This window comes from Amblyomma maculatum, chromosome 1 (assembly GCF_055883805.1).
Source record: "Amblyomma maculatum isolate TAMU_Amacu chromosome 1, ASM5588380v1, whole genome shotgun sequence".
NCBI lineage: Eukaryota > Metazoa > Arthropoda > Arachnida > Ixodida > Ixodidae > Amblyomma > Amblyomma maculatum.
In genome coordinates, this window is record NC_139344.1 from 93,560,774 (window position 1) to 93,584,046 (window position 23,273).

The 23,273-nt window shown below is 45.9% G+C and overlaps 1 protein-coding gene across 2 annotated transcripts in view; it reads left to right on the plus strand.

Annotated features, from left to right (window-relative positions):
* Window positions 1–23,273, plus strand: part of LysRS (Lysyl-tRNA synthetase) — a 92,617-nt gene that overhangs the window by 46,538 nt on the left and 22,806 nt on the right. For both annotated transcript variants that reach the window (XM_084588561.1, XM_084588560.1), the window contains 2 exons: window positions 6,591–6,753; window positions 20,435–20,608. In XM_084588561.1, coding sequence (XP_084444687.1) covers window positions 6,591–6,753; window positions 20,435–20,608 — 337 coding nt within the window. The remainder of the gene's footprint in view (window positions 1–6,590; window positions 6,754–20,434; window positions 20,609–23,273) is intronic.

A 23,273-nucleotide genomic window follows, 5' to 3' on the forward strand; every position in this document is an offset into this window, starting at 1 on the left:
TTGTTGCAGCCTGCGTTGCAAGCACTGCGTTGAAGAAGGCTACGCTTATTTCGATCTTCAGAAGGGGAGACGAGCATAACATTACCAACTGCTACCCCATTGCCATTCTGTCATTATTCTGCAGAATTATTGATAAAGCTACTGTTTTTAGAGTAAACATTCTCTCACCTAACCAGTTTGAATTTAGAATGGGATTCTCGACTGAATTCTCTGTGATCTCTCTCACTGATAAAATTAAATCCTTCATTGACGCGGGTAACATTGCTGGTGCACTAATCCTCTCCAAAGCATTTGATACTCTCAGTTGTGCTATTTTATTCAATAAGCTTGATGCCATTGGATTATTTGGACCTGCACTTATACTTATCAAAAGCTATTTGTTCAATAGAAAACAAGCTCTATTCTTATCAGGGAATTATTCAAAATTCATTACGACAAACATCGGAGTTCCGCAAAGTTTACTCCTTGGTTCTCTCGTTCTCATTATATACAGTTGAACCCGAATATATCGAACTTGAAGGGGATCGCGAAATAGTTCGATAATATCGATAATTCGATATACAGAAATCGGCTTGAGACGCCACTTGAAAATCTTGAAAAATGATATGGCATTTGTCGCGTCGTCTACCCACTCGCATAATGAACCCACTCCCCATTTTTGCCCCCGAGAATTTAAAAAAAAAAAAAAAAACGTTCAGTGGCGCGTTCTTCGTTTCGACTGTCGCATCCACAGCTCATTTATTGGCAGCACGCCAAGGTTCTGCGCAGCGATAACGCCACAACGTGTTTATCTTTTAACTACACTTTTCATTGATCCTTCGGTGGCAGGGAGCGAACTTGGCAGAGTGCCCACGTGATGGCTTAATTGCACAAGCCTGGTTCGATCTATCGTGCCGTGCTTGGGGTGGGGAGGACGTAGTCCACTGCTACAAAATCACTGGCAAGCATGATAGCTGCAAATGCCGTTTGGAGCGAACAATACTAAAAGCCGGTGGCATGATTGCAGCTGACCGCGTGCTTTCGTTGGTTCATAGATGCAAGAATGAACGGCTCTCGCAAAAAAAACAAAGAAATAACAAAACTGCTGTTTCTTAACTTTCGCAGCCGCCATAGCTTACGCTGCGCCACACGTTCAGCCCAACAAGAACTGCGAAAAAAAAAAAAAAAAAAAAAAGATACATTGCCGTTTCTTAACATCCGCAGCCGCCATAGCATGCGTTCAGCCCGACAGCAAGAATAAACGACTCCAAAAAAAAAAAAAAAAAAATCTGCCGTGTTTTTAGCGTCCGCGGTCGCCGAAGCTTAAGTGTGTTCAGCACGACAACACGAGACGCTCATCGCACGCCAGCCGTCGCGCAGAGCGTTCACAACACACACTGGAGAAGCGTCTGCCATGGGCCGAGCTGGCTTGTCCGCGCATGCGTAGTGCGTGCTGCTGCGAACGAGACCGGGAAGGAGAGAGGAAGGGGGGAATTGAAGCTCAGCAGAAGAGAGGGCACACCTTTGCACTTCGCTCTATTGCGTTTTTCTCCTCTCCCGAACACCACGGCTGCATTGGTTCCCTCTCGTTCCTTCACACACGACTTGCAAACGTCACGTGCTACCGCGGCAGCGATCGCCGCAGATGCGCGCGGCTTTGGGGGAAGGGCGCGGCGCTGCCCTAAACCAGCTGTTTCCGAACTGCGCCCTCTCATTCCTTCCGCGCGTGGCTTAAAAACGGCTCGGAGCAAACGGCCAAGGGTGATGCGATCGTCTTTGGGGGAGGCACACCGTCCAATGCGTGGTGCAGACTTCTATATCGAACGACCGATGAAATTGAATTCGATATACGTCGCAGCTTTCCTATACTTTTACATGGGAATTTCAAGAGGATATTCCGCGAGTTCGATATAACCAAAATTCGAAATATCCGGGTTCGATATATCTGGGTTCGACTGTATTAATAACTTCCCCATGTGCCTTAATAATTAGAACTGTTTCCTTTATGCAGATGACACGACAGTCGTAACCTTGAGTTCACATACAGTCGAGTTCACTTATAACAATATTCAAGTGCCACGAAAATTCCATTGTTATAATCGGTAATTGTTATAAACGGTTTGCACGAAAAAAATCATAACTGCAAAGAGGGGTCACGGACGGCAAGGGATATGCGAGCTCTGCGAGACATCGTTTTGGTGGCCCTGAAAGGGGCCTTGTGAAAAATATGAGAAGGTTGCTACAGCCGCTTCTCAACTTGAGAAATCCCGAAGTAATGGTGGGGTGAAGGGAGAGAGACAGAACTTTTATTTAAAAGCCGTCACTTAGCTGGAAGTACACATTGTTAATTAGCAGGGCAAACTGCTTCGCCTTTTTGGCCAGAATCGGCCCGGTGATAGGCAAGTTCTGGGCACAGGCGCCAAGAAACCACTCGTAGAGGGCCTCCTCCATTTCCTTATAGGCACCTTGTCGAATGCGTTTGCGCCCACTGTCAAGCGAGGACTTCTCAGCTGACCGGATGATCATCGACATTGTCGGTTGCAATAGTGCATACCTCTTAACCAAGTCACACACTTTTTTACCCTCTTTGTAGTCCTTCACGATACTGCACTTTGTCTCCAAATCGTTAGCCATGCGCTTTCCTTTCACCGGCAACGTCGTCTGATAATCAGCGGGCGGATCAGCCATCTTCCTTTTCGGTGGTGATTCAAACGAGACAAAGAAACCACGTGGCCAGGAACGACCTCGACGCAATCAGCTTGCACAAACAACCAAATCCGTTGGCAGAACCAGCAGAACTGCCTTCAAAATGAGGAGCGAGCAAGCAGATCATAGCTGCCGGTGTGTTTGCGAAGTCCATTCGTGTTTCGGAGGGTGGCGCGGCGTAGAGCTATGGGCGCAGCCCATTTGTGTTCGGAGAGGTGGAAGGGAGGCGGGAGAAAGGCGTGCGAGGCTGGAAATGCGGAGAAGGCCAGAAAACAGGTTGTATTTTACAAGCGCGCGGCGGGGAGGGCGCAGCAGCTGGAATTTCTTTCTTTTTTTTTCTTTTCAAGGATTTCGCATTCTACTACGTTTTGGCACGACCACTCAGGATTTGACTTCATTGTTATAACCGATAATGCGGCATGGGGGCATTGTAGTAAGCGGGTTATTTTACCATAGAAAGCATACAAAAGTGGACGGTGCAGCAGCTTTTCATTGTTGTAACAAATATATTGTTAAAACCGGTATCGTTATAAGTGGACTCGACTGTATAAACAAGCTGGAAGAAAACCTTAATGCAGATGCAGAGAATTTATTGAACTGGTGCTTAAATAATTTGCTGTGCATTAATGCAGCCACATCAAGGTTAATAGCTTTCAGCTCACCTCACAAATTTATTTGCTAACCTCTGTCAGCTTGGCTCAAACTCAATCCTCACAAATTTATTTGCTAACCTCTGTCTGTTAGCATCGGCTCAAACTCAATCAATCAACCATGTGTCTTTTCTGTGGTGGAACTTGATAAACATCTTAAGTTTCGGACTCGCATCACATTCATTTTGCGCAAAATGGCTTATGGCATTAGGGTATGGTATATAAATTAAAATTCACACATATTTTGATATTTTTACACTCATTTCTCTTTGTTACTCATTCTTTTACACCCACATTCGATATTTCATCACCATCTTGGGGAAACTCATGCCGTTCGCATCTATCTTCCCTTAAAATTATTCAAAATCAAGCTATATGTATTAATTACTTACAGTCACCGCACTGAAAATGTCCTTCGTCTCCTCCAATCCCACAGTATTCCTTCTGGGCCCAAAATAATCAACTACAGTTTATGTACCCTAATGTAGAAATCTGTTAAAGAGTTACTTCAATTTTCACCAATCACCAAATGCCGCATCGCAGCGACACAAATTTTGCCTACGGCAATAATTTCTTACTGTCTAAGCCAAATACTAATTACGAAAAACAAGCAGCTCGATTTTCGATACCACACATTTGAATTCATTGCCCTTTACTGTTCAACAATCATTAAATCTTTGTCCTTAAATCCGCTCTTCGTCAGTTTTTACTATCACCCTAAATGCATTTTGCAAGGTACATTGTACCTGTGTTGCTTTATATTTCATACAGTCGAACCCGGATATATCGAACTCGAAGGGGATCGCGAAATAGTTTGATATATCGGTAATTCGATATACAGAAATCTGCTTGGGACGGCACTTACAATGCGAAAAAATGATACTGTATTTGTCGTGTAATCAACTCACTCTCATAATGAACCCACCCTCCACTTTTGCACTCGAGAATTTGGAAAAAAAAAAAAAGCGTTAAGGCCAGCTCGCTCACATGCAAGCGATTAAGTGATCTCAGCGACGAGCGGCAGCGACAGAGCAAAAAATTTCCAACTTGTTGGAACTGCCTCCCTCTGCCGTACGAGCCACCGCGGCAGCTCAAAACAAGGTTTCTGTGCCGCCGCGGCAGAAGTCGCCAGCGTTATTGCTTGCATGTCGCACTCCGTTTCGGTCGTCTCATCCAAAGCTCATTTCTTGGCAGCGTGCCAAGATGCTGCGCAGCGATAACGCCGTGGTGTGTTTATCTTTTGATAGCTCCTGCTGCGGCGGGGAGCGAACTTGGCAGACTGCCGGTGATGGCTTGATTGCACAAGCCTGGTTCGATTTATCACGCCGCACTTGGGGCGGGCGTAGTCTACTGCCACAAAATCATTGGAAAGCGTGATAAAGTAGCTGCAAATGCTGTTTGAAGCGAAAAATGCTAAAAGCCGGTGTCATGATCGCAGCTGACCGCGTGCTTTCGTTGATTGATACATGCAAGGATAAACGACTCCCGCAAAAAAAAAAGAAGAAAAAGCCGTGACGTAACGCCTTATCTTACGCTACGCTGCGCGTACAGCACAACGATAAGAACAAACGACTCTCACAAAAAAAAGAAAAAATAGATCTGCCGGTTTTGAACTTCCGCAGGCGCCATAGCCACGTCAACTGCCGCGCGCAGAGGGTTCACAACACACGCTGGAGATGGCGTCCGACGTTCTGTCTGAAAACGGGCTGAGCTGGCTTGGCGCATGCGTAGCGCGTGCTACTGCGAACGAAGGCCGGGAAAGATTTGGTTTGGTTTGGTTTGTGGGGTTTAACGTCTCAGAGCAACTCAGGCTATGAGAGACGCCGTAGTGGAGGACTCCGGAAATTTCGACCACCTGGGGTTCTTTAACATGCACTGACAACGCACAGCACACGGGCGCCTTGCTTTTCGCCTCCAACGAAAAGCTGCCGCCGAGGCCGGGATTCGATCCTGCGTCCTTGGGAACAGTAGTCGAGCGCCGTAACCACTGCGCCACCCCGGCGGGGTGAAGGCCGGGAAAGAGGAAGGAGAGAGATAGCTCGGCAAAAGAATGGGCACACCCTTGCGCTTCGCTCTATCGCGTTTTCCCCTCTCGTTCCCACCGGTTCTCTCTGGTTCATTCACGCACATGACCTGCAAACGTCACGTGCTGGCGCGCAGGAAACGATAATCGCAGATGCACGCGCCTTTGGGGAATGGGCGCGGCGCTGCCCTAGCTGAACTGTCCCCTCTCATTCCTTCCGCGCGTGACTTGAAAACGTCACGCGGCAAACGGCCGAGGGTGATGCGATCGTCTTTGGGGAAAGCACACTTTCCAGTGCATGGTGCGGAGTTCGATATATCGAACGACCGGTGAAATTGAGTTCGATATATGACGCGCTTTCCTATACTTTTACATAGGATTTTCAAGGGGATATTCTTTGAGTTCGATATAACCAAAATTCGATATATCTGGGTTCGACTGTATTATGATTTATTCTTGTGTTTTCTGTGTGTAATTTGGTGTGACATTGTTTTCGTGCAAACAGAAGTGATTGCTATAATTTCACATTTCTCTCTGCACAACCCATTGGCGCTAAAAACTGTATAGTTTTTGCAACTGCTCACTGTATATTTCATTAGTAGTCCTTACATGAGGGCCTGTCAACAATCCTTGTCTTTGGGACCTCTCTCTGTATTGTGTTTTGTAACATATTTCTTGCTACAATGAACGAAACTTCAAACATGTCGCCATTCGCTGCTTGTGGTGCCTATTGCACAACTGGCGACCGCAAGTTGGTGATCTGCGAGCATCGCTTTGTGCTCAAGTGTGTGGTTGCAGCTAGCACATTCCTGTCACCCGTTGTGCCATGGGAGAGTGTTCAAAATGCAAAAAGTTTTTGCCCCTTTTGCAGATTTTACTCTACCCAGAGAATTTTGCGAAATTCTTCGTGCAATTTAACAAAGCTTCTGATTTAACGAATTTAGTTTCAAGTTTGCATTAACCATTTTGCAGAACTTAGAGGGGGTGCATTCTTTTCTTTTAAGTTATTTTTATGATAAACTGACATCAGCTCCCAGTGTGTGCAGTTTAATCCAAGAATCTCACTTAACGGAATTAATCTTAAAAGGTGTGCTTTCTCAATGAATGCTTACGGATAACTATTTTACTGGTTTTTCTCTGAAAGTATTTAAGGTTAATTGCTTGTGTGAATGGGTTTATTACAAGAAGTAAAACAGTCATTTAAAATTTAAATGACACATTTCTCCTTTCAGATGCTGATTGTCGGTGGTCTAGATCGTGTGTACGAGATAGGTCGCCAGTTTCGCAATGAAGGAATTGACTTAACACATAACCCAGAGTTCACTACATGTGAATTTTACATGGCGTATGCAGATTACAATGATTTGATGACAATCACGGAATCTTTGTTGTCAGGTAAGCCATTTCCTTTTTGTCGCAAATGGGTTGTTAGAGGGACTGATAACTAACCAAAAAAGGGAATAAAGATCATCCCTTGTATTATTAAAGGGACACTAAAGACAGCCAAAGATGGTATGAAAATCTAATAAACTACATTCGGTGACACTGTCGCCGCATATCCGACAGCAAAAAATTGAATAATTGCTGAGATATTGCGATAAGAAGTTGAGGTTTTTTCTTGTTCCCGCCGGTGGAATTCAAACTGTGGCCTCCAACTACGTAGTTGGAGTTGAGTGACGCACACTATGACGTAAGCGGAGACTCCGTGATAGCTAGCGAGCCGGCGCGGCCCGCGGCGTCGCATCCCTCAAGGGCCAACTTGGCAACAGCGTACTCGCAATGACGGCCTCAGCCGAAATAAATAAAACGATGAAGAGAGTAATTTACCGAGCGATGGGCTCATAAAGGAAGAAAAAAAAAAAAAACATAGAGCGCTTGTAATGCACAATACTTTACATGTTTCTCAAGCTTTCGCGCTCTTTCTTGCACTGTGTATAAACAAACCGAGCCCTCGGTCATCGCAACGCTTCCTGACATGTTTACATACAAATAAGATTTAGTTACCAGCAAAATAGTGTCCTCGCTGCTGCGCTTGTCAGTTTTGAAGCTTCGTCACACTTTTTTCCTTCAAGGTTTGTGCTACAGCTCCGTGTTCAGCGAAAATTACGTCCATGGTAGCAGAACATGACCGAAGTGCCAGCGCCACTACATTTGCCAGCGCTTTGAAATTCCACATGTTAAAATGGATCCAGTGCACAATATAGTGCGCATAGGCATCCAGAACATTAGTTGCAAGACGTGAGAGCAGGCAGCATGCGCCGATGATCAAGAAGTTGTAATTTTTAGACCGGCGGCAGAAACACTTTATTATAAATGGGGCCATGACATAAAAACCAGAAATATTTCGAAGGTTCTTGTGGCGCGGCGTAGCTGAGCGGTTAGCGCCGAATGTTACGGAGCAAGCAGTATCGAGTTCGAGTCTTGCCGCTTCTGCCGGTTTTCTTTCTTTTTTTTTTTTTAACCTTTTGTAATGTATTTCTGGTGCTTCGTTATTTTTAGTTTTTACATTTTACCCGAGGCCCTTTTTTTCGCCGGGCGACGAGCGCAATATATCGACGCTCTCCTTGGTATGAGCGGCAAGTATGCCCCTTTTGTTTACAACGCCTGCAAATAGCACGTTGAAGGTCTTGTTGACGCAGTACTATATGTTGGTCAGATGTGCCATGATTTAGTGAACAATTGAATGATAATGCGTTTTTCCTTCGGTACTTAGCATATGTATGCTTTTCGTGGCGTACGTAGCTGCAGTCAAGCGGTCAGGTCGCAGTCGAAGCGGCAACGGCGGCGATTTGTTGGCGCAGAAGTGTGAACGAAGGAGTGTGTCGGCGGTAACGGATTTCGCTCGCTCGTGCCTCCGAATGCTCAAATGGGAACCATCAAGGCGCATCTGCTGCTCCAAGCTCGTAATTCAGGCGCTGCAGGTTCAAACAAACTATCCGAGTGCGCACGAAATGCCTGAGCCGAAACATAACCAAAACTGAAGTGGGCGCCTGTGGCGCCTCCAAGTATATTTTTGTATTTGCCTTGCAACGTTTACGTTGTCTTTTCGCCGTCGTTTACGTATCATAAAAGCGTGTTATCATGTTTGAGAAAAAACGTACTACCGCATTCAAACATGCAACGTAATTCGCATTTGTCAGCCTCCGGGATCCCTAGCACGTCACGTGATTTGTTGTTGCGAGCCTTGGCCGTTTGGCTGTGGTGGCGATACCTGTATTTCTGTTATTCTTCTTTACTACCTTATAACAGCTCTATTTTCAGTAAGAGTGTTCTTTTTGTAATCAGGAACTGGCATTCTATCGATGCAAACCCACTTCCTTTCTCTCTTTAGTGTCCCTTTAAAGACCAGTGCAATATGTACAATATGAGTAATTTTAATGTGACATTGAGAATCGCATAAGACAGATTAAAGTGTTTTCCTGTAGTGAAACTTTGTCGTTATCAATGTATCGCACCAGGTGACTACATCTGGATCAAATATAAAATTTTAAGTGCCTAGTGCATACCTGCCAACCCTTCCGATTTGCATGGAAGACTTTCGATTTTTGACCGAACTTTCAGTTTAGACGATCATTACCCTGAATCTTCCCATAAGTGGTCTCTGCCTGTATAAGAAGGCTGTGTCGGTTTGGATTCACGGCGACATGGTGGTCGATCATTCCTTGTAGGCGGCAAAATCTACGGTAGCTGGCAGCTGTGCACAGCCGCAGTAGATGTAGAAGTTCGCTGGCCTCGCCTTCGATCTCAGCTAAAGGGCGACCTCTTAGCGCACTTGGCAGTGAAAGACTATTTCTACAGCTTTGCCCAAACATCGTGCCATCTGATCCTTCTGTATTGCGCTTGGCCGCATGTCTCGTGTTATTGAGCTGTGCTGTGCCCGTCGGATGGCGTGATAGCTCATCTTTTGGAACCATCACGACCAGCAACCGTCTCGGACAGTATTGTGTGTAAAGGAGCTAATAATGGTTTCACATTAAACTAAACGGTGCTATGAAGGTGCTATGCCATAATCCATGTCGCCGGCTCCTGCTTGACAAAACTAGCACAGCACTTTTCTCAAAAAAACCATCTCTAACACCACCATATCCGATCAGAGTTGCCACGCATATTGAACACCTGGACGTTCCGGTTACCAGTCTTCATACAACTTCCATAAAAGACTTAATTCCTCCTTGGGAAATGCATGATGTTAATTGTGACCTGTCATTTCTTGAAGTGGGGAAGCACGCATCTCCTATTGCTATACAGCAGCACTTCATGTCACTTCAGGCAAAGTACACTTGCGATGAATATTGCATCGATGCTTCGAAGTCTGTTCAAGTGTCCTGTGCAGCACATGGACCACAATTTTCACTTTCAAAAACACTGAACAGACATACAAGTATATTTACCGCTGAATGCCATGGAATCCTGCTAGCTGTGAGACACATTATAGAAAAGAAAATACAGACATTGATCATCTACACAGACTCCCTCAGTGTTTTAACGTCCCTATGCTTTTGGAAGTGGCATAATAAGAACCCAGTCCTGAATTCTCTTTATAACACCTTTATGTCTGCCCATAAACTAGAACTTAAAATTACACTGTGTTGGGTGTCAGGCCACCGCTGTATACCAGGTAACGAGGCAGCTGATAGCCTTGCTGCATCAGTTGCCCTTCGAAACACTACAGACATTGACAACATATCATATCAGGATCTCAAGCCACACATCAAAAACATGATCCGACAACAATGGCAAGAGGAGTGGGATACAGCAACTGAGAATAAACTACACACAATAAAACCAAGGATAGCCAGGTACACTACAGAAAAACGAAACAGATTCAAAGAAGTAGCTCTGTGAAGGCTGAGGTCACACATGTAGAACACATTCATACCTTTTAACAAACTCTCCTGCACCACATTGTTCGAGAAGCGGTTACCGGCTGACAGTGCTCCATGTTTTAATTGAATGTCCGAAACTTGAACAGCATAGGAGATGTCATTTTCCCGAATTATACATCAAACAAATACCCACACATTCATCCATCTTTCTTGGCGATCATCCAATGTTTCCTTTAGAAAGAATTTTTAAATACTTATTAAAAGTAGGCTTTTTATATGGAATTATTTATCAACATGGGTGTCAGGTTGTTTCTTTTAATTAAAAGGCTTTCTTTTAAAAAAAATTGTTGCTGAGGCAGCTTAGCCTTTTAACACGTACATGTCTCCTGTTCATTTTTACTCGGACCACTAAACACCGTAATTCAATGTTTTTAGGCCCTATACACCACTGCGTTTAGACTATACACTCTGAAATATCTTTTAGGCCCTATACACCACTGTTTTTAAGTACATCATTAAACACCTCATCTCGGACATTTTTAACTTCAGTTGACACTTCACCTTGTGTTTGGCGCTCTTTGGCCAAAGATACCCTTGCGCCATAAAAAATCAGTCCGTCATCAAAAAAATCAGTCCTACTCGTCGCTGAATGAGTTGGCAGTTCGGCGCCGAAACATCTCTGGCCAAGGTCATTGCTGATGACAAAGGGGATTACATAAAATGTACCTTCTTGTTTTCCTTCTTTTTAACACGGTTAAGCTACAGACAAGCGCAGCTGTTCAGGCCGTTCACTCATCGGGTGTCAAGTTCTCGCTGGGCCTCCTATCCGACCAAAACAGATCGGACGACCGTCCGCTGATCAGTTCCGTCGGCGTCGCGGGGCCAAAAACCTCACACTACGATGGTAGGTGACCGTTGGCCGTGCTGGCGTCATCGCCGGTGTAATGCGAAAGATCAGTGCGTCGATAAGCTGAGGAACCTATAACCGTGCAGCCCACTGACTGTGACCGTGCCTTATGCTAAAGAGAATATGCCTTACTCTATATCGCTTTCGTGCGGTAACATCTTCAGCAAGCACTTCTGCATAAGAGTTGGCCGCTGTGTCAATCGTAACAGAAAAAAAAAAAAAAAAAATGACGTGTTTTTTGATATTGCAGCCTGTATTGCAGATGACACCCCGCCGCGTATCCTCTGTGACGTCACACGAGCATTTCAAAATGGCAGTTGCTCTAGGTGGGAGGGGCTTCCCGATTCCTATCGTATTTTTTTATAATATACGCTGCGCGCTAGGCACTAAAACATTGCGAGTAGAATCGCAGACCTGTATATTATTCATACAAAGTATAAAACAGCAATACATCGAACGACCCTGTCATCGCCCCTTTAACTTTTTCCCTACCGTGGGCAAAATGGTCGTTTTTGTGGGTTTCAGTAGATTTTTTTTGCTGTGAGAACTATCATGTCTAAAATTTTATACAATATACAAAACAAAAAGCTAAATAGATTCGCTGTTTAGGCATACAATTTTGAATATGAACTTGTGGGTGTGTAACACACAATATAATTTCCCAAAAACCAGATTTTAGAAAAAAATTGAACAAAATTTGAAGAAATTCACTTGTAAATGAAACGACAAAAATTTTAAAAATGTTTCAAGATATACAAAATGCAGAGCATTCATTATATTGGCCACTCCCTGTAAAGAAATTAATGGTCAGTATTGAATAGTATTCTTGATGCATAATGAGCAATCAGTGAGGGCCGCTGCACAGTGCCAGCCCAGTTTCCTTGGGCAGAATGCCACTCCCTGTTTTTCGGAAGGCAAGATATCGTGCCCAAATGATGTTGACACCCTCGGAATGAGATAAATGACACCAACAACACAAACAAAACATCCAGAGCGGTCCCAGACGCATGCAAAACAGGCCAACAAAGTGTTGCCGCCGATGTTCCGGGCTGGCTTCCATCGTCATCAGGGTCGGAACTAAATTCTGACGATAAGGCAGCACCTTCAGAGTCACTGCTGCTTGTGTTATCAATAAAATCGGTCGTAGACAGCGCGGAATTGTTAGATTTGCAACGTTTCGAAGCGCGTGTCGTCGATGCGGATGCCGCCATTCTCGCATGAGACTCCGCCGCTCCGACGCTGCCACGTGCTCGGAGCGTGTTCAAAAAATATCTGCCTCGCAGGAAAGAATGTAAACAGCAATAAAATTTAAGCTTCAGTTACCCGACTACACGCTAGATGGCGTAGTGTGTTCGTGAGCGATGTGGAAAAGTTCAAAATTTACGCGCAAAGTCATCGTTAGCGGGCAGGAGTGCGGACGCCGGCGTTCGGGACCGGTTTCCGTCGTCAGTGGGGTCGGAACTGAATTCTGACAATAATTGGCAGCATCTTCAGAGTCGCTTCTGCTTGGGTGGTCGATAAAATCAATCATAGTGCGTAGTTGTTAGATTTGCAACGTTTCTAAGCGCGCGTCGTCGCCGCGGATGCCGCCATTCTCGCATGCGACTTGAGAACCTGCCGCGTATTCGGAGCGTGCTCAAAAATAGCCGCTTCATTGAAAAAATGAAAACAGCGTCAAAATCGAAACTTGAGTTATCCAACTACGCACTAGATAGTATAGTGTGAATTGGCGCTCGAAGTCATCGTTAGTGGGCTAACGATGCTCAATGGGCGCGGTAGGCAAAGATTTAATGAGTATTGAGTAGCAAGTCTCGGATATCATGCGGAACAGGCAGGAAGTAGCCGCCGCCACGGCCACCACCCCCATGGTGTTAGTATAGAGGAGGTGTGTGAACGGGCCGCTCCACAGCGAAGAGCAAGTGTCGAGCGACGCCAACGCTCGGATTTTCGCAGGCTGCCAAGCGGTGGCGTTGACTGTTGGTGGCCGAGGGTCTGCTGGTTGCCGCAATGAATGGCAGTCAGTTCTCAACTTTCATCGCGCGTGCGTTTCGTCTGCCTCGCTCATTACACAGTGCATGTCGGTGATGCCCAGGCTCCATTCCTTTTTTTCGATCATGGTATACTTTGCGTTCATGTGATGGGGGAAAAAGTGCTTTGTTTCCCACTGCAGTATGGGCTACAAATCCTACAAGAAATATTTTTTCGCTTTTTTTCGATACTAAAAGATGATGAGTCGCTTGAGTTGTGGCAGCGGGCCATACCAGCGAAGGACCAAGCTCTGCAGTCAGCGGACTATGTTTGTGAGAGGCATTTTGCACCCAGGTTTGTGTCCAAAACATGAGCGGCGGAGTACAGTGGTTGTGTGCTGCAAAGCGTGCCACGTCGCTCTTTGCTGGCAAAGGATGCGGTCCCCACAATATTCCCTGCCTGCCCTGTCTACCCTTCGAAGACTTCGAAATATAGAAAGCGACACGCCAAAAGGTAGCCCCCGCAACTGAAAAAACTGAAGATCGTCAAACCTTAAGGTCCCAAGGCAGCTCATGCTGTGAGAATACCTTAGCAGATTTCTCAGGATCATTTCGGCTACTTCGTGTTCTTCACCAAGCACTGACATCACTAAGTACATGCCTTCCATGCTGCCCACCTCGACCGAAATGCTGTCGTTGCCGCTAGGATCAAACTAGGATATCTCAGATCAGTACTCGAGAGCCTTAATGACAAAGCCACTGCAGTGCGGTAATACGTGAATAAATAGGTCAATAAGACCTTGCGTTTTTTTCTTAGCGCGTCATATCATCATCAGCCTGACTATAGCCACTGCAGGGCGAAGGTCTTTCCCATATTCCTCCAATTTCGTTTCACTATGCCGAACTGACCGCCTTTCAGCAGAAGCGAAGAGCAATCATCATCATCATTATCATCATCATCAGCCTGATTATACCCACTGCAGGGCGAAGGCCTCTCCCATATTTCTCCACTTAACCCGGTTCTGTGCTAGCTGCATCCACTTGACCCCTGCGAACTTCTTAATCTCATCCGCCCACCTAACTTTCTGCTGCCCCCTGCTACGCTTTCCTTCCCTTGGAATCCAGTTTGTTACCCTCAGCGACCATCGGTTATCCTCTCTTCGCACTACATGTCCTGCCCATGTCCATTTCTTCTTCTTAATTTCCACTAGAATGTTGGTAACTTGAGTTATTTCTCTGACCCACTCTGCACGCTTTCTATCTCTTAATGTTACCCCTACCATTCTTCATTCCATAGCCCTCTGGGTTGTCCTCAACTTAAGTAGAACTCTCTTGGTTAGCCTCCACGTTCCAGCCCCATAGGTGAGTACAGGCAAGATGCAACTGTTGTATACTTTCCTCTTGAGCGATACCGGTAAGCTGCTAGTCATAATCTGCGAGTGCTTGCCAAATGCGCTCCATCCCAATCTTATTCTTCTTGTTATTTCCTTTTCATGGTCCGGATCTGCGGTTACTACCTGTCCTAAGTAGACATATTCGCCTACTGCTTCCAGTATTTCGCTACCTAATGTAAAATGCTGTTCCTTCCCGAGGCTGTTGAACATTACCTTAGTCTTCTGCATATTGATTTTCAAGCCTACCTTTCTACTTATTCTGTCTAGGTCATCAATCATTATTTGCAGTTCATCCCCCGAGTTGCTTAGCAAGGCAATGTCATCAGCAAATCGCAGATTACTGAGGTATTCTCCATCTACCCTTATCCCTAACTGCTCCCATTCCAAGTCTCTGAATACTTCCTCTAAACAAGCTGTGAATAGTACTGGGGAGATTGTGTCTCCTTGCCTAACACCTTTCTTTATGGGAATTTTGTTACTTTCTTTATGCAGAACTATGGTTGCTGTGCAGCCACTATATATATCTTCCAGCACTTTCACGTACGGCTCGTCTACCCCCTGATTTCGCAATGCCTGCATCACCGCCGAGGTTTCAACTGAGTCAAATGCTTTTTCGTAATCAATGAATGCTATGTATAAGGGCTGGTTATATTCCGAGCATTTTTCTATCACCTGATTGATGGTATGGATATGATCGATAGTAGAGTATCGTTTCTGAAACCCTGCTTGATCCTTTGCTTGATTGCAGTCTAAGGTTGTCCTGATTCTATTAGCGATTACCTTAGTAAATACCTTATACGTAACAGACAGTAAGCTGATTGGTCTGTAATTTTTAAGGTCCTTAGAGTCCCCTTTCTTGTGAATGAGGATAATGTTTGCATTCTTCCATGGTTCCGGTACCGTCGATGACACCAGGCACTGCGTATACAGGGTGGCCAGTTTTTCTAGCACGATATCCCCTCCGTCCTTCAGCAAATCTGTAGTTATCTGATCCTCTCCAGCTGATTTCCCCCTTTTCATAGTTTCTAGTGCTTTCTTGACCTCGTCCTTCGTCACTGGTGGAACGTCTGACTGTTTTTCCCTACCGCCAATCTCATTACGGTCCTGACTACTTTGGCTACTGTAGAGATCTGTATAGAACTCCTCGGCTACTTTGACTATCTTGTCCATATTAGTGATGACGTTGCCCGCCTTGTCCCTTATCGCATACATCTGGTTTTTGCCTATGCCCAATTTCTTCTTTACCGCTTTAAGGCTTCCCCCGTTCTTTACAGCATGCTCAATTTTCTCCATGTTATGTACTTCCTTATATCGGCCACCTTGCGCTTATTGATTAGCTTTGATATCTCGGCCAATTCGATCTGGTCTGTTGGATTGGAAGCTTTCATACTCTGGCGTTTCTTAATCAAATCTTTCGTCTCCTTAGACAGCTTACCGGTATCCTCTCTAACTATCCTACCGCCTACTTCTACCGCGCACTCAGTAATGATATCTCTGAAATTATTGTTCCTTGCCTCTAGGGTAATGTCGCCATCCTCAGTTAGAGCTGAATACCTATTCTGTAGCGAGATCCTGAACTCTTCTGCCCTCCCCCTCACCGCTAATTCGTTGATGGGTTTCTTTCTTACTAATCTGCTGCGTTCCTTCTTCAGATCTAAGCTAATTCGGGACCTCACCATCCTGTGGTCACTGCATCGCACTTTCCGGATTACCTCTACATCCTACACAATGGCGGGGGTTGAACACATTATGAAGTCGATTTCATTTTTAGTCTCTCCATTAGGACTTTTCCATGTCCATTTCCGGTTCTTCCGTTTGCTGAAGAAGGTATTCATGATTCGTAAGTTATTGCGCTCTGCAAACTCAACTAGTAACTCCCCCCTGCTAATTCCTAGAACCAATGCCATAGTCACCTACTGCCTTGTCTCCTGCCTGTTTTTTCCCTGCCTTGGCATTGAAGTCGCCCATTAGTACAGTATACTGCGTTTTGACTTTTCGCATTGCCGATTCTACATCTTCATAGAAGCTTTCAACTGCCTGGTCATCATAACTACATGTAGGTGCATAGGCCTGTACAACCTTCAGTTTATACCGCTTATTAAGCCTAATTACGATGCCTGCAACCCTCTCATTAATACTATAGAATTCATCTATATTACCCGCTATATACTTATTATATATTATATTGAGGACCGGGGTTCTAATCCCGGTGCCGCGCAATTCTCCACCGGATAAAAAAAAAAAAAAAAATCCACGTGTCGATGGAATTGCATACACAGGTTTGGGGTGCGACCTGATGCCGGTGAACACCTCCGGCAAAGCACTCCCTCACCAGAACAGGAGTTGGCCACCCTGGTGCAGTAATTGGCCACAACCTCCTATGATTAGCTCCATAAAACCCCAGCCCTCAGTCACCAGCGGCTGCGGAACAACTGACCACGGCAGCGGTCAGACCTGTGACGCAGCATGGGGTGCTAAGAAAGCCTGGCTCCGCTGGACAGGCCGCCATTGGAAACTGACCCTGGCAACGTTTAATGCTAGAAGAGCAATAGAGCTGACTCATTTCGTGGTGTGTTTGGCAACTGTAAACGTCCTAAACTAATATTTTCTTTTGCAATGAATTTATAATAGTGCATGATGTTGATGGCAAGGCGAAAGGTTCACACTGGCTGTACTCTTCTCGAATCCGCGCGAGTCTACCCGCATGTTTACAAGCACTGCACTTTGGCTTCGATGGCCCCTAACAGAGTCGTGTCATCTGTAGGAGGCTGGGCACACTACGATCAGTGGCGCGCTGCAGCGGCGAGGCTCGTTCATACACCTAACTCTTCCAACACCATGGCCACCCGTACCCTCCGGCACCTCTGGCCACTGCACCAGTTATGGGTCAGGCTTTACCCACTCTTCACTGGGTTTACCTGGTTTAGGCTTGTCCTCGTTTTGGACGCGCGCAACATCTTAACTATGCCGTCCTGTCACGGGGGCGTTTGGCCACGTGCTGGGTGCTAGGCCACCGAGACGCGATGCCGCATAGTTAGAATTATTCATTGTAGAACCGACTTGCTATTGAATTACCGGGCTTCTTTTGTAAACACACCTCTATGGAGCTTGGCCAGATCAAACAGCGCAGTTAGAATTATCCGATAATTTGAATGACCAAGCTTTGAATTGACGAGCCTTCACCATATTAAATATTTTTATTGCAATCGGCAAGTTTCGTCTTGTTGCCCGTATTTGTAGGTGGTAGGATCTCTTCCTTACTGTCTTCGTTTGACAAGCTGCTTCATCGTTGTCACTTTCATTTGAGTCAGAATTCGTCGGCAGTTTTTATTTTTTTTGCCTTTCAAACAGAGGATGCGTGTGGTACGTTGCCTCACTATGGCTGCACTGCTGACAACGAGAAAGCAGCGCGGTGTTGACGATGGTGATGATGCGGTGGAGAAACATCCGGTTCATATGTTGTTTCATATTTACCCTGCAAGTTTTATGCATTCATGTGGCTTCTTCACAGATGGCATGACATGTCCACATCATTATTTGTACACTAGTAATACCAGGAGTGGTAGAGAGGGAGCTATAAAGGCAACACAAGTATACTCCGGAGTGGCCAGGTGTGTGCCTGTGTGGTCTCCGAGATATCTCGGGAGTTGCATTTAAAGTGTTAAGGCACTTAACTGCTGATCCATCAAAGCTGGTTTGATCTCTGCTGCAGCGGCTACATTTCAGAGGCGAGACTCAAGGCACCCATGTACTGGGCAATATAAGTGCACCTTAAAGAACTCTAACTAGGCAGTTGTGAAATTTCTGGAGACATCTACTATGGCATCCCTTACAGCCAGCGTGGCATTGGAAACATTAAACCCTACAAACCAAACCAATCCTGTGTCCCAAAATTGTAATGTTCATTTGAAATCCAGTCATGTAGCACATTTGGTACTTCAGTGGGCGACTGAAACACTCATGGTAATTCTACTAAATTTTGCAACACCTGTCGGTATAGTACTCTGATCTCAGAATCTTGATATACCGTATTGACTCGAATCTAAGACGACAGTTCTTTTTTAAAATTTGGTTCACAATGTGGGCGGTTGTCCTAGCTTTGGGGCCGTCTGAGAAGATCGGTCCGTGCGATGAAAGAAAAAAGCTTACCTGAGAAGCGCACGAGAGGCTATGGTGGTAGTCTGGCGATAAAAAAAAAAAAAAAAAAGGGAACGGCTGTGGTTTCTTAAAACCCACTCAAGGTTACCCACGTCCTCTAGCCACCATGTCCCTAGCTGCTCCTAGCCTAGGGCCCAACTGGGTAGCGTCCTCTGTTCTGTCGTTCTCTTTTACTTTTCTTCTGCCCGCATGCTCCCTCTGTTCAGTGCATGAAGAAAGGAGAGAGAACGAAGAGGCGAGGAAAGAAGCAGAGTGGCTCCAAGTGATTGGTTCGAAATGATGTCACCCGCCGCGAAATCAGCGCTAGCGCGTGAGTCATCTCTCTCTCAATGCAGGAGGCTCTATGGTGCATCCATTGCTTCGTTTACGCCTTCTTTGTTTGCAGATGTGAGCGTTGCGGTTTGCACATGCTTTGTAATGAGTGAAATCAGGTGCCATTATACAGCACAGTTCAAGCGAAAAGTTATTGTTTTTGTGAACGAGACTGGAAACAACCTAACAGCAACCAGGCACTTCGATGTTTCAGAGGTGAACGTGCACAGGGGGCTGTGAAATGCCAGCAGTTCGGCAGTGTGTGCAAGTTCACGGAAAGCCTTTACATGATCACAACACAGAGCTCAAGGAAAACTTGGCTCGATATGTGAATGAGCTCAGGAACAGATGTGTCGCCGTCAACGTTGAGATGATACAGATGAAAGCCAAGGAATTGGCCAGTGAGCATGGGATTAGTCACACAATGTTCAAAACAAGCAAAGGCTGGAGGAAGCACTTTATGAACCGCATGGGATTCTCGCTCCACCACCGGACCTCACTGTGTCAAAGGCTTTCGGAAGACTTAGAAGAGAAGTTAGTTTCATTTCAGCGTTACGTCATCAGGCTGCAGTGCCAACACGACTACAACCTGGGACAAATAGGCACTGCCGATCAAACACCGATGCATTTTGACATGCCGATCAACTACACTATCCAAAAAGCTGACTCTAAAGACGTGAAAGTTCGTACGACGGGAAATGAGAAGCAACAGGCGACCGTAATGTTAGCTTGTGCTGCGGACGGTAGAAAGCTTCCCCCCTACATTATCTTCAACTGGAAGACATTGCCGAAAAGAGAAGATTTTCCTGCTGATGTGATCATCCGCTGTAATGAAAAGGGGTGGATGACTGTGGACATGTTCAACAACTGGCTTTGCACCGTTTGGTTTCGTCGTCCAGGAGTGCTGCTAAGGCTTCGTTCGATGCTGATTGTGGATGTGTTCAAGGGGTGCACCATTGACGCTAGCACGGCTTTAATGGCAGGCAACCAGTCTCAGCTGCAACCTTTAGATGCCTGTCTGAACAAGCCTCTGAAGGACAATGCTCCTGAATGTTACTGTAAGTGGATGGAGCAAGGGGGACCCGCTCTGACGCCTACCGGGAGGTTAAAGCGAGCATTGTTGTCCCAGCTTGCGTGGTGCATCCTGGACGTTTCGCACGCTATTCCAGATGAAATGGTCGTCCATGCATTCAAGAAATATTTCCAACAACCTCAACAGCACAGCGGATCACATGTGGGAAGATAGCGACAGAGGCCAGCAGCAGCAGTGAGAGAGAGTGATGGTCGTTGCACTCGTTTGTTGCAATAAAGGAGAAAAAAAAAAAAAAAAAAAGATTTTTTCCGATTTCATTGTTGGTAATTGAGGGGGTTGTCTTACATTTGCAGCCGTCGTAGATTCGCATGAATACAGTATTCACTTCAACATCTTTTTTATACATTGCAGTGGGAGGTAGAAGCAATAGTTTGTGTGTTTTGGACTGAACAAAGTTTGCATTTGCCTTGTTACTGCAGGCATGGTAAAGTTTCTGACTGGATCATACAAGATCGCCTACCACCCGGAGGGGGCTGATGGGCCTGCTTTGGAGATTGACTTTACACCACCCTTCCGAAGGGTTAACATGCTTCCTGACTTGGAGAAAGCTTTGGGCGTTAAGCTGCCTGCCCCTGAGCAGCTAAGTACACCTGGTGAGTACATTCTCGTCAGTATTCTAAATGCTGCTGCAAATGCTTAATTTAATTAAATAGGTATGTTGTATTAGTACTACAGTTTGGTTTGAAAACAAAACATTTTGACACTACTATTGCCTGCCTGGTTGGGTTTGGTAACTAAGTGAAACTTGATGAATGTCCAACAAAAATTCCTTACTTTCAAAACCTGTGTATAATATGAGGCTCTTCCGATTTTATCATGGCAGGTTTTCGCCTCGTGTTATATGTGGATCCGAACTATTTTCATCTGTGGGGAACGGTCTCCCATCGTCCCCTTAAAGTCGGCTTTCCCCCCGCGGTGGTTACTATTGTGAAATCGCGTGAACATTGGTGGTTAACATTAGCTATCAAGAGATGGCGCCAGCGTCGCAGCAGCTGGGGAACCACAGGAGCCTTCCCCCTGTGCATGCCGGAAAGCCAGCTCTCTTCGGCATCAGGAACTCTGCGTGAGCGGACGTATCCTTGTGCGACTCCGCATTCGCCGGCGGGGCGAAGGCCTCGCTGGACTTTTCTTGCCTGCTCGCCCTGTCTGGCCTCGGAGTTTATCTCCTGCCTTAGTGTGGGTGAACATTCACCTGCAGCCTTGCTGGTGAGTCAGACGACCTGTATTCATTAAGAGATAGGAAGCGTGCAGAGTGGGTCAGAGAAATAATTCAAGTTATCGACATTCTAGTGGAAATTAAGAAGAAGAAATGGGCATGGGCAGGACATGTAGTGCGAAGAGAGGATATGATAACCTATGGTCGCTTAGGGCAACAAACTGGATTCCAAGGGAAGGAAAGCGTAGCAGGGGGTGGCAGAAAGTTAGGTGGGCGGATGAGGTTAAGAAGTTCGCTTGGGTCAAGTGGACGCAGCTAGCACAGAACCAGGTTAAGTGGAGAAATATGGGAGAGGCCTTCGCCCTGCAGTGGGTATAGTCAGGCTGATGATGATGATGATTCATTGGCGTGTTTTATTGCTAGCTGGTGTTGTTACTGCAGCAATAAATGCCTCTTTGTTGTCAGCACGTGTTGTTCATTTGTTTCCAAGAGCACGGCCCGCAGTGGTCGGCGTGCACTCAGTAGTGCATGCGATCACTGGGTGGGGTTGATGGTTTGGACTGTCAGCCACGACTAAGCCAGGAAAACGCATTTATCCCCCCTATTACAACCCCACACATCCTAAATTCGCAGTCCGGCCTTGTTATTAATCAGTGCTCTCAGCATCAGGCTTCCAGCGAGAGGAGGCTCTGTCTAGCGGTGAGGTCGGCTGTTTTGGTGGTTTCGGTTTCACTACGCTAACCTCGCGATCCTCATGACTGTGGTGCCTGCAAAGCGCACGCGACCAGAGGGAAGTCGATCGCACCTCGCACGATGTAGGGCACTATGTAGGTATGGTGAAAGGATCACTTGGCACATTGCACGGGTCTCTCATGGGCCTCCCCAGCCATGCTAGTCATGCTAGCCATGCCCGGCAGCTGAATCACGGGCATTTCACCAGTATTCACAAGGAGGGCATCGGTCATACTTTCGAGCAGAAGGGGGGGATTAAACTTGTTTAGAGGTACTGAACCGAAGAAGAGTTTGGTACTGAAAGATGTCTCTAGCAAGGGACTCTTGGCAGACGATACCCGTGCCGGACGACAACGATTGCGAAGACCCCGAATCTGAGAACACTTCCTGGGTTCACATGCCGCGTGCCTGCATGCAATGCTAGACGCGAACTGGCGCGGTGCGGAGCATGATGGCCGGCAGCTTGTGCTGTCGGTGTCCCGCATCCGAGCTGGAAGTGGCCTACTGGTTTTAGAACAGCGTGAAATTCTCTAATCAAGTATGTCTGTGTGTAAAGGGGAGCGAACCAGCACCGGCACATGATGGTTCATGGCACTATTTGACGCCTGGTGCGAGGTAGTGCTGGACGCGAAAGTACGGAATGCGTAGGCCTCGCGAGGCAACTGAAATGTAGTGCAAATAAATACTTTTGCTGATCAAAGTTTTGTCTCTCGCATATACATGGAGGAAAACTTCTTTTTTGCCCGTTTTTGATATCCCGAAATTACATCTCACATTATATGCAGGTTTGTATTATACACAGGTTTTTACGATATTTCAAATAAACCCAACGTTCCGGAGCTGGCTCGGCTTCTTTATTTTGTAGGGCTCCTGTTGTCATCAGCTATAAGTGCAACAGGGAGAAGCGAGATTTCTTTAAAATAAAATTCAGCTTGGAGATGCATCAGGTTTCATAATGCTTGATTTGCATCATTTTTTGCCAAATTGTGTTTAGAAGACGAAGAAGTGCTGACAGTTTATCAGATTGCTATCAGGCTTGATGCCAAGCTTAAAGGTGCACTGAATAGAACTTTGAGGGCATCTTTTAACAGCGGGAACTCGATCTACACGCTCCAAGTATTCTTATAAACTTTTTAATTATTGCCCTGTGTGGCAGAATTGACTGTTAAAATGAGATAAAACATTCCAGCTCCTGCCTCTTTTTTTAAATCACCAGACAGTCACCCAACGTATGGAGTTCATTTCCAGCAGTTGCATAGCGGCTTGCTGCTCTGCAGTTAGTGGAGTAATGCGTGGAGTGATACTGTGAATGCAGTCCACTTTCATCAGGCTTGTTGTTTCGGTGGCATGTTCTTGGAATGAGAAATAGA